The sequence below is a fragment of the Lepisosteus platostomus genome, chromosome 25, assembly GCF_059453375.1.
Source record: "Lepisosteus platostomus isolate fLepPlt1 chromosome 25, fLepPlt1.hap1, whole genome shotgun sequence".
Taxonomy (NCBI): Eukaryota; Metazoa; Chordata; class Actinopteri; order Semionotiformes; family Lepisosteidae; genus Lepisosteus; species Lepisosteus platostomus.
Window position 1 is genome coordinate 5,773,183 of NC_142635.1, and position 11,927 is coordinate 5,785,109.

General features: G+C 45.8%; 1 protein-coding gene across 1 annotated transcript; it reads right to left on the minus strand.

The window, feature by feature from the left end:
- Window positions 1-357: 357 nt before the first annotated feature.
- On the minus strand, window positions 358-11,410 carry LOC148640932 (T-cell surface glycoprotein CD3 delta chain). The gene is made up of 8 exons (XM_088620128.1): window positions 11,255-11,410; window positions 8,087-8,183; window positions 7,319-7,400; window positions 6,465-6,475; window positions 4,477-4,857; window positions 3,262-3,402; window positions 1,825-1,868; window positions 358-1,245 (listed from the first exon to the last, which is right to left on the minus strand). The coding sequence occupies exons 2-8, from the start codon at window positions 8,139-8,141 to the stop codon at window positions 1,183-1,185; spliced, it is 777 nt and encodes a 258-aa protein (XP_088476254.1). The 5' UTR covers window positions 8,142-8,183; window positions 11,255-11,410; the 3' UTR covers window positions 358-1,182.
- Between the last annotated feature and the right edge of the window lie 517 nt (window positions 11,411-11,927).

Below are 11,927 nucleotides of genomic sequence, written 5' to 3' on the forward strand. Positions count from 1 at the left end.
GGAGGTACTGTAGCATCTGTAGTAATCTTCATTACATATTTTGATGTTAGCAGTCAGTACAACGGTAAAGAAAACAAACTGCTCTATTTGGGAGATATAATGAGTGGAATCCCTCTGGAGCCTTAATGCGGATCACTGCTCTTCCTAATTGATAGCAATGATTCCGGTGTAGTTAACAAACTTGTCAAGTTTGCAGATGATCATATACTGTAGATGATACCAGAGCATCTATATCTAATATATGTGTTATCTAATTAACTTCAGAATCTCAAAATAGTTTTAAAGACCAAGATTAATCCACGAGTCGATTTTCGAATGTCGTAGGCAAGTCAATTTCTCTGACAGCACGAACAGATCTAAAGACACATATTACATTTTATTTAAGACAAAAAGGTTCAACTCTAGCTCAAACAACAGATCCACTTTCTCTTCTTTTATGTGTCATTATAAACAAAAGACACAGATCAACAGAAGTGCTTCTTTTCCACGCAAAGGCTCCATCACACTGTGAGAAGGAAACCGGTATGGCAATAAAATCATAGAAACTGACCTCCGTCACCTGACTGGGAGTGACTCTGAAGAAACTACCCCTTTATCTCTGGCAACAGATGGTTGTTAATTAATATTATGACTCCCCCCGCCTCCTCAGAATGTTACATGCAGTTTGTTCCCTTTTGAAATTCAAAAACAAAGTAAAATACCCGAAATCATTACATCTGTTCCGCGCTCTATTCTAAACACCCCTTTTCTTGATAATAGAAAAAAATCTCATGCTGTCTAGTTACTTTGGAGTGACAGGATCTACAGTATATACCGTGTATAAAGGCAATATATGTGAATATATACAAGCAGAAAGCTGCCCAGTTCAGAATGGGCATCCTCACGAAGGCCAACATTGTACATTGCTGTTTGCACTCTTGCACGACTGCGCTGGCACTGATGGCACGTCCACTCCGAGCCCACGGCTCCGAGGACTTGGAGGTGGGGAAAATCGGGGGGGGGGGGCCGCGTCCTGAAGGCGACCACGCTGTCAGGACGGCGGTGGAAGGGGTCATCCGAAATTCTGAATGCTAAGATGCGTGTGTGGTTTGTTGTTGGTGGGAAAAAAAAAAAGGTGACGAAATGCCGCGAACACCGCTGGGTGCTCTCCCGTGTCCGTGCGAGAACCAGCCCGGCGGGCCCCTACTTCCTGCGAGGCCTCCGTTCCAGCTGGCTGTAGTTCGAGTCCTGGTTCCCCGTCAGAGGCTGAGAGGAGGAGAAGAGGGCAGAGTTCACCAGCCTGAGACTTGTGAGGCGACAAACTCAGGTGCACCATTTTGGTGCCAAGAAGTCCTTAACTGCCTTATCCAGCGCAGGGTCCGGGGGGCAGGCAGAGCCTATCCTAGCAAGTGCTTGGATAATAAAGTTAAGAAAGTTGAAGCCAAGATGGGGCATTTCACTTCAAATTGAATACTCCAATTAGTGACTTTTAAAATGAGAGAAATGGCCAGTATTTTGTCTGTATTTAGCTGAAATTATTCCAGAACAAGCAATAATATTCCTCAAATACTTCCCCATTTCCTTCCAGTAGGACCACAGTATTTTGACTGGGCAAATGTTATTTTCGGGTTGGAGCACATAGGTGCTCATGGAGCTTTGCTTTGTGCAACAGTCACTTAGATTTAACAGGGCAAACATGCAACAGGCCTAAAATAGTATTTGATAATGGAGGACAGATTTTTGTAATGGGACATGTCTAAGATACAAGCAGGAAAGCACACCAGAGAGCCAGAGAAGTATAAACACATAGCCGTGCCAAAAAGCTTGCAAAATGAATGGAATTACCTGGTAGAGCCCGTCACCCTGGAGAAGGTTCACCCTGTCAGAGGCTGGTGGGGGAGAAGGAAAGAGCTGTTACAGTGTCCAGGTTCACACTCATACTAGACAGCTTGGATTCTGAAGTCCCCATTGAAATGGCTGTATTGTATTTATGGGTGGCCATACCTGCTGACTCGGCAACGCTGGTTAGCGCACCCAAAGCACAGCTGCTATTAGATAAGCCTCCACTCAGTCTGTTAATGAGTCAATTACCATGACCACTAGATCAGTGGAAGAGCAATTCCACCTGCGCGCACCTAACCATCACTTACATTGTTCACCAGCACATATCTAAGACCAGGGATGACAGTGCTCCCTGCTCAGTCCGCGAGTTTCGTGCCTCGTGTCGCAGCGTGTCCTTGTTTCAGGCTTGCTCAGATGTCCTCCCTTGGCCTTGAGCTCACCTCTGGATAACCATTGTGTCTGGTCTGCCTTCTCGATGTACTGACTCTGCCTGCTTCGCCTGGCTTTCAGCTAACATCTGTGATTGGAATCCCGCTCGTTACTTGATCCGCCTTCGGAGTCTCCCTTGTGCTCCGACCCCTGCCATTCCACTATAATCCGTGCTCTGGATCGCCTGCTTCTCGTTCTCTTTCGTCTGCCTGCTGCAAACCCGCTCAGCTGCAGAATCTGCACTTCAATTCAGTCTCCTGTCCAAAGACCACTGCTTACCTGGTAAGTGCATTCTTCATGCATTTAGATCCCATTGTTTGGACAGATAAAAGAACCAACATTATCAGCTGCTGCAGAGTGAAGAACAAGACCAAGGCTCACCGGCAGGCAGGATTGGGAGTTAAGGGGGGCAGGGAACTGACCTGTACTTTCCTATACTTAGCGCAGCGCTGTACCAGCTCAGAGATCCTATCCAGTGACCTGTCAGTCTGAAAATCAGTCACGTGTCCATAAGATCACTTTATTGGCCCTATACAATTTCTTACATTACCAATTTGTCTTTTCACACACCCCAGCTTGCTCTCCATGAGACACACAGACAGGGAGAGAGAAGCTTGGGGTCAAAGCGCAGGGTCAGCCATTGTACAGCACCCCTTGAGCAGTTGGGGTGAAGGGCCTTGCTCAGGGGCCCAACTGAGTAGGATTCCTCTGCAGCCGGGGGATACAAACCGGCAACCTTCCAGCCACAGGGGCAGATCCTCAGCCACAGATCCACTCCGCCCTGAGTCACTAAGTCTGTCTGTGCCAGTTTCTCGGTCGCTCTTTGTATTGGTGAGTCAGTAAAAAAAAAAAACTGCTAATCATTAAGCCTGTTGGTCAGTCCATTCTAGTGTGAATCTATCTGGTTTTCGCCGCAAGAAAGATAGCTACCATATTGCCTCTGGCTGAAATTTCTGTGTCCAAGCAATGCAAAAGGGAATAATTCCTAATGAAACAGAAAGAATATGTTACCTTTGTTGTTGCTGTAGCTCCTTCCTTTGGGCTGAGAGGAGACACAGTACACAGCCACCCCGATCAGCAGTGTGGCCACCAAATCACCGACCACAATCCCTGCTATAGTGCTGGCATCCGCTTGGATACAGTTGTCACAGGCTAGGGACAGGCAGACACAGCGCCCATGAGCACCGATTCACACACTGCAGCTGCTGCAGCTTCGGAGCAAGCAGAGGTGATTATCGCAGTAGTAGAAATATTCAGGTTTACTTTATATAGCGCCTTTAAAGGTGGCTTCTCAAAGAGCTTTACAGAATGACAACAACAATAAAAAATTACACAAGACATGCACAATGAAAATACACAAGGAGCGGAGACAGAAGATAGGGGGTACTGAATACGGTAAATGTGGTAGCAAATACATTACAGTTCAGGCTACACAAGAACACAGGAAGCACACACACCTACAGCAAATGCTGAACCACAGAGCGCCATTGCCATATTAACAGTAATACAGCTGAACCGTGGGGACAAGTCACATATGAACAACACACCAACACACAGCTACACCAAACGCACAGCACTGAAAGGGGAGCTGCACTGCTATTTTTATATTCCGGGGTTAGAAAGCATCAGCATCGATGAGCGCATTTCAAACCGCACTAAAAGTAAAATGTGCACAGGAGCTTGTAAACCATCACAAAGTAGACGGAATTTCCAGGTATAAACAGCACCAAAAAAAACGGAGAGGTGAACTGGCCCTGTAGCACTGTAAAAAAGCAGGATTGTGAAAACATCACTTTTAATCCAATAGAACTGTTGGAACATTTCTGTGGTGAAATGTCTGCTGCACAACCCGTACTTCTTCACTCGTCCATCACACCACAGTAGTCAGGACAGTGACTAGTGAGCAGGAAGGGCCGCCTCACATTGCAAATCTGAGTTCGCCATTTTGTGCTTAATTCAGAATTTGTCCAGTGTTTCGGCAACGTCAATGAATTAATTTCGTTAGCCAGATCTAAAAACCGGTCTGAGAAATTGGGAGGGCAGTTCCCCTTTGACTATAGTGTGCCATTGCTGTTTTCACATCAAGCAGACACACACAGAGGTCAGAGTTCAGCCCACGGTAAGGTATCGGACCAAGGGAAGAGGTCACAGATGAACGAATACTGTACATTGACCTGTATGCACATCACTAGCATGACAAAGAGGAGCAAAAAAAGTTGTACTCACTCCGGAATTTCACGTAAAGTGTTGCGTTTTTATTTGTAGAAGCACATGTGTAATAACCAGTGTTTTTATTCTGGTACTCCAGTTCCAGTTGATTTTCGACAGGAGGATCATTCCATTTCCCTCCTTCACAGGTGAAGAAAGTTTTGTCTTCCTCATCTCTGACAGTGATCGTCTCAGGATCTGTCAGAATCAGAGGGGTTAGCTGTAGCCCAGACCTCTCAACACATCGGTCCCTGTGCTGACGTCTCCTTGTGTTCCTCTTTAACCCTGCCTTCGTCACACCTTTCCCAGCCCTCTGCCCTCGACTGCCCTCCCTTTGGGAAGCAGAATCCACCTTTCGAGTCGGAGGAGACCGGTCACAACCCCACAAGAGAGGTGTTCAGTCATAACCCCACAGCTAGAGGTGTTCGGTTATAAGACACAGATAGAGGTGTTCGGTTATAAGACACAGATAGAGGTGTTCAGTTATAAACCCACAGACAGAGGCATTCAGTCATAATCCCAGAGATACAGGTGTTCAGTTATAAGACACAGATAGAGGTGTTCAGACAAAATCCCACGGATAGAGAATTTCAGTCATAGTCCTACAGACAGAGAACTTCAGTCATATTCGCACAGACAGATGCGTTCAGTCATAATCCCACAGACAGAGGCGTTCACTCATGATCCCACTGATGGCAGCTTCGCAAAACTGCCTCCGCAGACAAACCCAAATGCCCGCTGTCTGGACCCGCGGCCCCCTCTCGTACTGAGCAGGAGGATGACTGTAACAATGCATCGTCACTCTCCAACGACGGCCTTATCCCAAATCCCGCTCCCTGTGCGCGGGGGGAACATTCCAACGCCTGGAGAACTCTTCCCTCGGTGAAAGGGAAGGGAAAACGGACGTCGAATTATCTTAAAGTGAGGGTGCTATGAAGGACGCCCACCCCATGGTGATAATTGTGCTATTTTTTTTAACTGGGAGGCTGCATCAAATGTGTTGTATGTGGCAAATCTAAATCTATTGTTTGAAATGTATTATAAAACGTAGTATTACAATCTGAATTTCAGGTAATTGTTTCTAACACTGCTCTGCGCAGCGCGAGAATGATTACAGAAGATCATTACTGACGTCTCGGGGGAGACGCGTCGTTCGGCCTGCAGCTCAGTCTGCCACAGGATCTGAAGTTGTTTTTTGTTCTTGTTTCATCGGGGAGGTGTAAATAAATCCGGAGGGCACTCAATCTGCGAAACTGTTGGTGACTCATTTAGTCAATGGAATCTCGTTATTTGAAAAAAAAAACCCCAACAACAATATTTCTAACATTATAAAAACAACAGGGTCAAGAGTGAGGTGTCCAAATTTAGCTCTCCTCCACAATTTACAGCAGCTCTCTGGCTGCATTAACTGTATTGTAAAATAGTTATAGAATAACAGATGTAAAAACTGACATTTTTACAGAGAGTTTTAACTTTTCGCCTTCAATGCATGTTTGAGGAACTGCAGCGCGATGATCTTGCGCCTCGACTGAGTAGATCTATCCTACAATCGCCAAGCTGCTAGGATTAACGAGAGCAATAACCTTTCATCCCTCCAAATATTTAACTGTTTGATGCAGGGCCACAGAGGAGGCAGAATCTATCCCATCAAGCAACAGGCACAGGGCAGGGTCCCAGACAGAACCCCCAGGCACTGAACCCGGAGGCCCGGGCCTGCGGGGCGGTGATGATCACCACCATCCAATAACTTCTCAAGCACTGGCGATTTCTAAGTATTTCTAAAGCAAGGGCTTCTGGGAGTCACAGATGAGCGCTCTCCCAAGTAAAAGAACAAGGTTCTTACGGTCTCCTTCCACTGTGGTTGGGCAGTAGGCACCATATCAGCTAATTACTGGTAACGAACTAACGTCCTGAGCAGCGTCCATTCAGCAGGCTGTGACCGAAGTGTCTCCATCTGCTTTTCCTTCTTCACACTTCAGGGAACACCCCCCCACTCCCACCCTCACCGTCAGCAGGGCTGGTAGAAGGACACAAGTGCTCTTGTGGACTCCGAGCTCAATTTCGAAAGCCGATTACTGACCCAATCCTCCAAAAAAAAAAACAACTTTTTTTTAAAGGATGATTCATTGTTGATTTTGTTCTACCTTGAATCTGTTCCACCTTTTATTACCCTGATCGGCTGGTTTGGTCACCTGAACCCGAGAGGCAAGAATAAACTGGGCAGCCTTGTGGAAACATGTCAGGAGGGTCACTGGGGCTGATCTCCCAGCCCTCTCCTCTATCTACTGTATCATTCACGTGTTTTGTGTAAAGCAACGTCCATCTGCGATATTCCCTCACACCCCCCTGTTTAATAATTTCCAGTTAGTCCCATCAGAACACAGATACCGACTCCCCAGCTCCAAATCCAACAGATTCACGTTCTCATTCATACCTGTAGTCACATCCTTACTTAACACTTGACCTTCTATGCAAACATGTCTGTATGTTGATGTTCCTGTCTTTTTTTTTCCTTCTGTCCGTCTGTACAGCAACACTGCTGCTGTAAAACAACTTGTCCCCCCTCCCCAGGGGTAGTAAAGACTCTCTCTCGACTGGTGACCGCGTACAGCGCCCAAAAAGTAATGAAGCAGGTAGAGGAATTCTCTCGAAATCTTCATTTAACAATCTTTAAGTGCTCTCTATTTTTTTCTTCTGTTTAACTTGTGATGTGTGATGTTCAGGCCACGGTGAACAAAACCCTCTGAATCACCTTGAAAATTCTCAGTTTCTAAATTATTATTATTATTATTAATGATGAAAATTGTGAGTTCTTAATGCTTATTATTAAAGAACATTCTGAGTTCTTAGTGAATTTCACCATTGGTCTTGTGCCTGTGGATTAGTAATTTTACATACATGAATTGGGGAAAAGATATACGCACCTTTACTGCTCACCAATCCTACGAAAGAAAAGAAAGAATTAGTGATCGAACCCGGGCAGCAGTAATCGTAAGTAATCAATTGCTAGAATTAGAATTAGCAATCTGAATGTCAGGGTCCCGTTTTCCCCTTTTTCTTTCTTAACTCTGAAAAACAAAACAGCAATTCCAAACTTCAAGGAATTGCACAAAGAGCAATAATCTGACCCGACTGTCAGTCGCTGTTCCCAAGTCTGTGCATTAAAAATTGTCCCTCCGACAAAACAGCGCTAGCATTGTGAATTTCTAAATTAAAGCTTAAAGGCCTTACAAAACAGTACGCATTTTTATTGAAAATATGCAGAAATACAGCATTAATTGTATTTAAATTGGTCCATTTCTGCAGTTTTTTCAGCCCCAAGACACACTAATTTAGATTATAATATAATAATATTCCTCCTGTATAGTAACAGGAAGCCTATGAGCACCACAGAGAAAAAAAAATATTTAGTTTAAACCAGATAAAATTGCTTTTATACAAGATAATTATTGCATTTAAACGGGATAATATTGTGTTTAAACGAGATAGTGCTTCTGAAGAGGGCTACTAGACTATTGTGCTCGATTTTCAAAGATTAGGCAACAACCACTCTACATGTTTCGGCTGCCTGACATGAACAGTGAAACACAGGAGAACGGCAGGCCAGGGTCAAGACAAGGACTCTCACCAGTGAGCAGCACCAGAGCGATGGCAGCCGCGATGAAGAGATTCCTGCCGTCCATTGTTCGGTCTGTCCTTCTCCCGTTCCTCGGTCTCCTTCAGAGCTGGAATTTCGATTCAAAGGACACGTCAGCGCTGTGACAGAGGTGAACTGCTGTACAAGCTCTGGAGGCAAATAACCAAGCACTTCTGTCTGTCGTTTTCATCAGAGCTCCTGGAACTGCAGAGATTGCCGGACAGTTTCTTATCAATTCTTTACTTACTTCTCTACTTCAGTACTAAGAGGTTTAAGCTCATAAACGTCACAGTCGGGCTCTGGTGCCTATAATCTCCTGTGGTCTTCACTGCTGCGGAGCAGTGGCTTGAGTTCTGGATGTGTAACTTGTAACTGGAGGGTTGCGGGTTCAAATCCCAGGTGTGACACAGCTCTTAGATGCCTGAGTAAGGGGCTTCACCTAAACTGCTTCAGTAAAACACCCGGCTGTAGACCTGGGTGCAAATGTACAGTATAGTGCTTTGGACAGAGGCATCAAACAAAAAATAATCTGTAATTAAAATACTTCCAATTCAAAGTCAGTTTACCTATTTCACATTACCTAGCAGTGATCAGGTTCGTTTCTCTGAAATCTATCTCCGTGTAAGACCTTGAAATCCTGTTTCAAGTGTATTGAGAATTCTTTTAAGTCAAAATAAGGTTTAGCTTAGGCACTACGGTGACACAGGGGTATTATTGCTCCGTCACAGCCCTGGGGCTCTGGGTTTATTTCCTGGGGTGCTGTCTGTGTGGAGTTTGCATGGTCTCCCCATGTTTACATGGGTTTTCTCCAGGTGCTCCGGTTTGCTCCCACTGTCCAAAGACATGCCTGTGGGCTAATTGGCTTCTGGGGAAATTGGCCCTGGCGTGAGTGTGTGTGCTTGTGTCTGTGTGTGCCCTGTGATGGACTGGCGTCCCACCCAGGGTGTATCCTGCCTTGTGCCCATTGCACATTGGGATATACTCTGGCTCCTCCGCGACCCTGTACTGGGCAAAGTGGTTCGAAAATGGATGGATATGTTTTTGTATGTTTTCTTATTTGAGAGAACAGCACCACTGAACACTGCACTGATCAGTAACATCCAAAATCTTAGTACCTGCAGGAACCACAATGCAGGAAATCTTCTCCTTTCAAATGTACAGTACGTAGGTGTGTGTTTATGTAACAGATGCACAGCTTCCCATGAAGAAAGGTGCTCTTTGCATGCATTCTGAGTAGATGTTTATATGTATAGTTGCAAACGTACAGAAAAATATGTAGGAATGTTCCTGCACAAATCAACCGCCCAAAATGGTGGGTTATTCAGCTTCTGGGAAAATCGGTCCTGGTGTGTTTGTGTCTGTGTGTGTCCTGTGATGGCCTGGTGTCCCATCCAGAGCGTACCCTGCCTTGTGGTTTTGTTGCTTGCTGGGATAAGCTCCACCTCCCCTGCCACCCTGAATTAGGCAGTAGTTAGAAAATCGATTGATTGGATGCCTTCAATGTATCTACACAATAGTACCGGCTATAATAACCCTCCATTTAGTGCCAATTACACTTGTGGCAGAACAGAGTGGCGCACAAATATAGTTTTATATTTTCAGGGAGCTGCAGACGTATCCGATTCTAAAACCCATCTGGCAAGATAAAACTAGTTTGCCACACCGAACTGATTTCTTAGCGATGCTTTTGTCGATGACATTTATTGATAAAGCTGCAGGTAATATTTGTCTGCATTAAACTGGCTTGGCTGCCTCCCACTAAGATAAGCAAGTTCTCGCTCGCTCAGTGAATTTAGTTCTTAGTTCTTAGAGATGCAGTTTATTTTTAAACGAATAACCGGAAATAATCTAATTTCAGCTCAGAGTGCCTACAATATCTGTAAATGTATCTCGTTTCCTTCTGGCAATGTAATTGGTAGCAATTTACAATACCATTTTACTTTTTATTTCTGTTTTGCAAAATACTGTCCTCAAAAGATCTTGGACGCAGTATCTAACTCATACACTTGTTAGCGAATATTCTGCTGGTCTGCTACGGTGTTTTTCAGTCATTTCTTTCCCGTGTGAAGATCCTGAACAGCGGGACTGTATCAGACCAGCCAGTTGAACTGAGGTGTCACTGTTTCTCTCTGTAGGGTCGCAGTTCGCATCGATCCCAGCGGACTTTTAAAAACCTCCTCTGCACAGTCTGATCAGCCGGTCCGAACACGACCTACTCCCCTGCCGTCGTTAGGGACGCCGGTTCCTTGCGGCGAGTCTGGGGGTGTCCATTCGTGTCCCGTTGGGACCGGACACCCCGCAGCAGGGCAGCGGGCACGACACCCGGAGAGAGCGCGAGAGTGACAGCGGCGGCCATTTTCGTCGCCGTCCTCCATTTCAGTGCGCGTCCCTCGCCTCGACACGGCACAGCCCGGACCTTCAGCTCGTCAGTTTTGTCATTGCCAGCAAGGAAACCGGGCGAAACCTTTCGAAACCCGAACATTTCGATGGTGCATCAAGTCCACAATAAACGTGACGCGATAAGACAGAGATCCAAACCCCAAACACGGTGAAATTCTGATTAACTGGGTCCTGTCTGTGAATCATCAGTCACTTTTTCTCACTCACAGTACTTCCCTCTCAAAACCAGGCTCTTCAGTTTAGGGCTTGATTCAGGGTTTTTCTTTTGACATTTTTTCTTCTTGTTAAACCTATTACATTAAGAGGTCTCCCAATTCACCTGCTTAGTGGCGTATTGTTCTAAGAGCGCAACTTAATTCCATAGAAGTTGACAAAATAACTGTTTCTGCTCCTGAAATAAACGTGAAAGTGCCTCTTCATCTTTCAGAATAAACTGAACAAAACTGGCAAGGTTTTGTTTTTAACTTAAGAATGTTCAACCCCAGAACGTGCTGCCCTAATAATATCATTATTAATAATAACAACGAAGAATTGGTGGTGAATTTCAAACACTTGACAAACAAGATGTCCTCAGTTGATCTACATCTTCAACAAAACTGGCCGTTTTAAACACGCCAGACTTCCCAACTTCACACAGAGAGAACAGACTCCAGCCTTTCAACTGTAAAACAAAGACCTGGGAAAGTGTCTGTAGGAAGTGAGGTGCATGACTCCATAGGAGCAGAGAGTCAACTCATAGGAAATGTGGAGTGCCTTTACCTGTGTCTGCCACGGGACGCCTTCTTTCTCTCGAGCCGGCCAAGAGGATCGGGCTGCCCTCGCCTGAGTCGAGAGCTGTCAGTCAGGGGAGCTGTCGCGCTGTCGGAAGTCTCTGCGGCGCGACGGTTTCCTGAGACGTCAACGTGTCGATCGCCAGGGGCGTGTTTACATCTGAGAACAAGCTCTCCTCCTCTTCGGAAGCCAGCCACCCCAACTTCTGCGTATCCCGTGGACCTGCCAGTAGTGACCGGTCTCTTGACCTGAGCAGCGCTTCCACCACTGCAAGGCTCAAGGCTGTCCACTCAAGGGACATGTGCTCCATCTTGACCTCACAGCTCGAGAAGAAGTCCCGTCAGGAAGGCCTCTGATTGGCTCCTGCGCTTCCCCTAAGCCTTTTAAGGCCCATCAGGTGCAAACACTGTCTCTGTGGAAATCAGCCCAGCACGCACTCACAGGTGCTTGTACAAACACCAGAAACCTCTGCACACACAGTACTAAAATCACAAAAAAGTTTGCCGACCTCCCAAAAACACGAATTGAGCCCTGGTCACACACGCGTGAGAGAGGTTAGTCAACCAGTCTCTGCTCTGGTCATCATTACTGACAAGGTACCCCTATCGTACAGTATGTGATCCATCCTCGCTCAAAACCTTTAGGAAAGAAGACAGCTGAG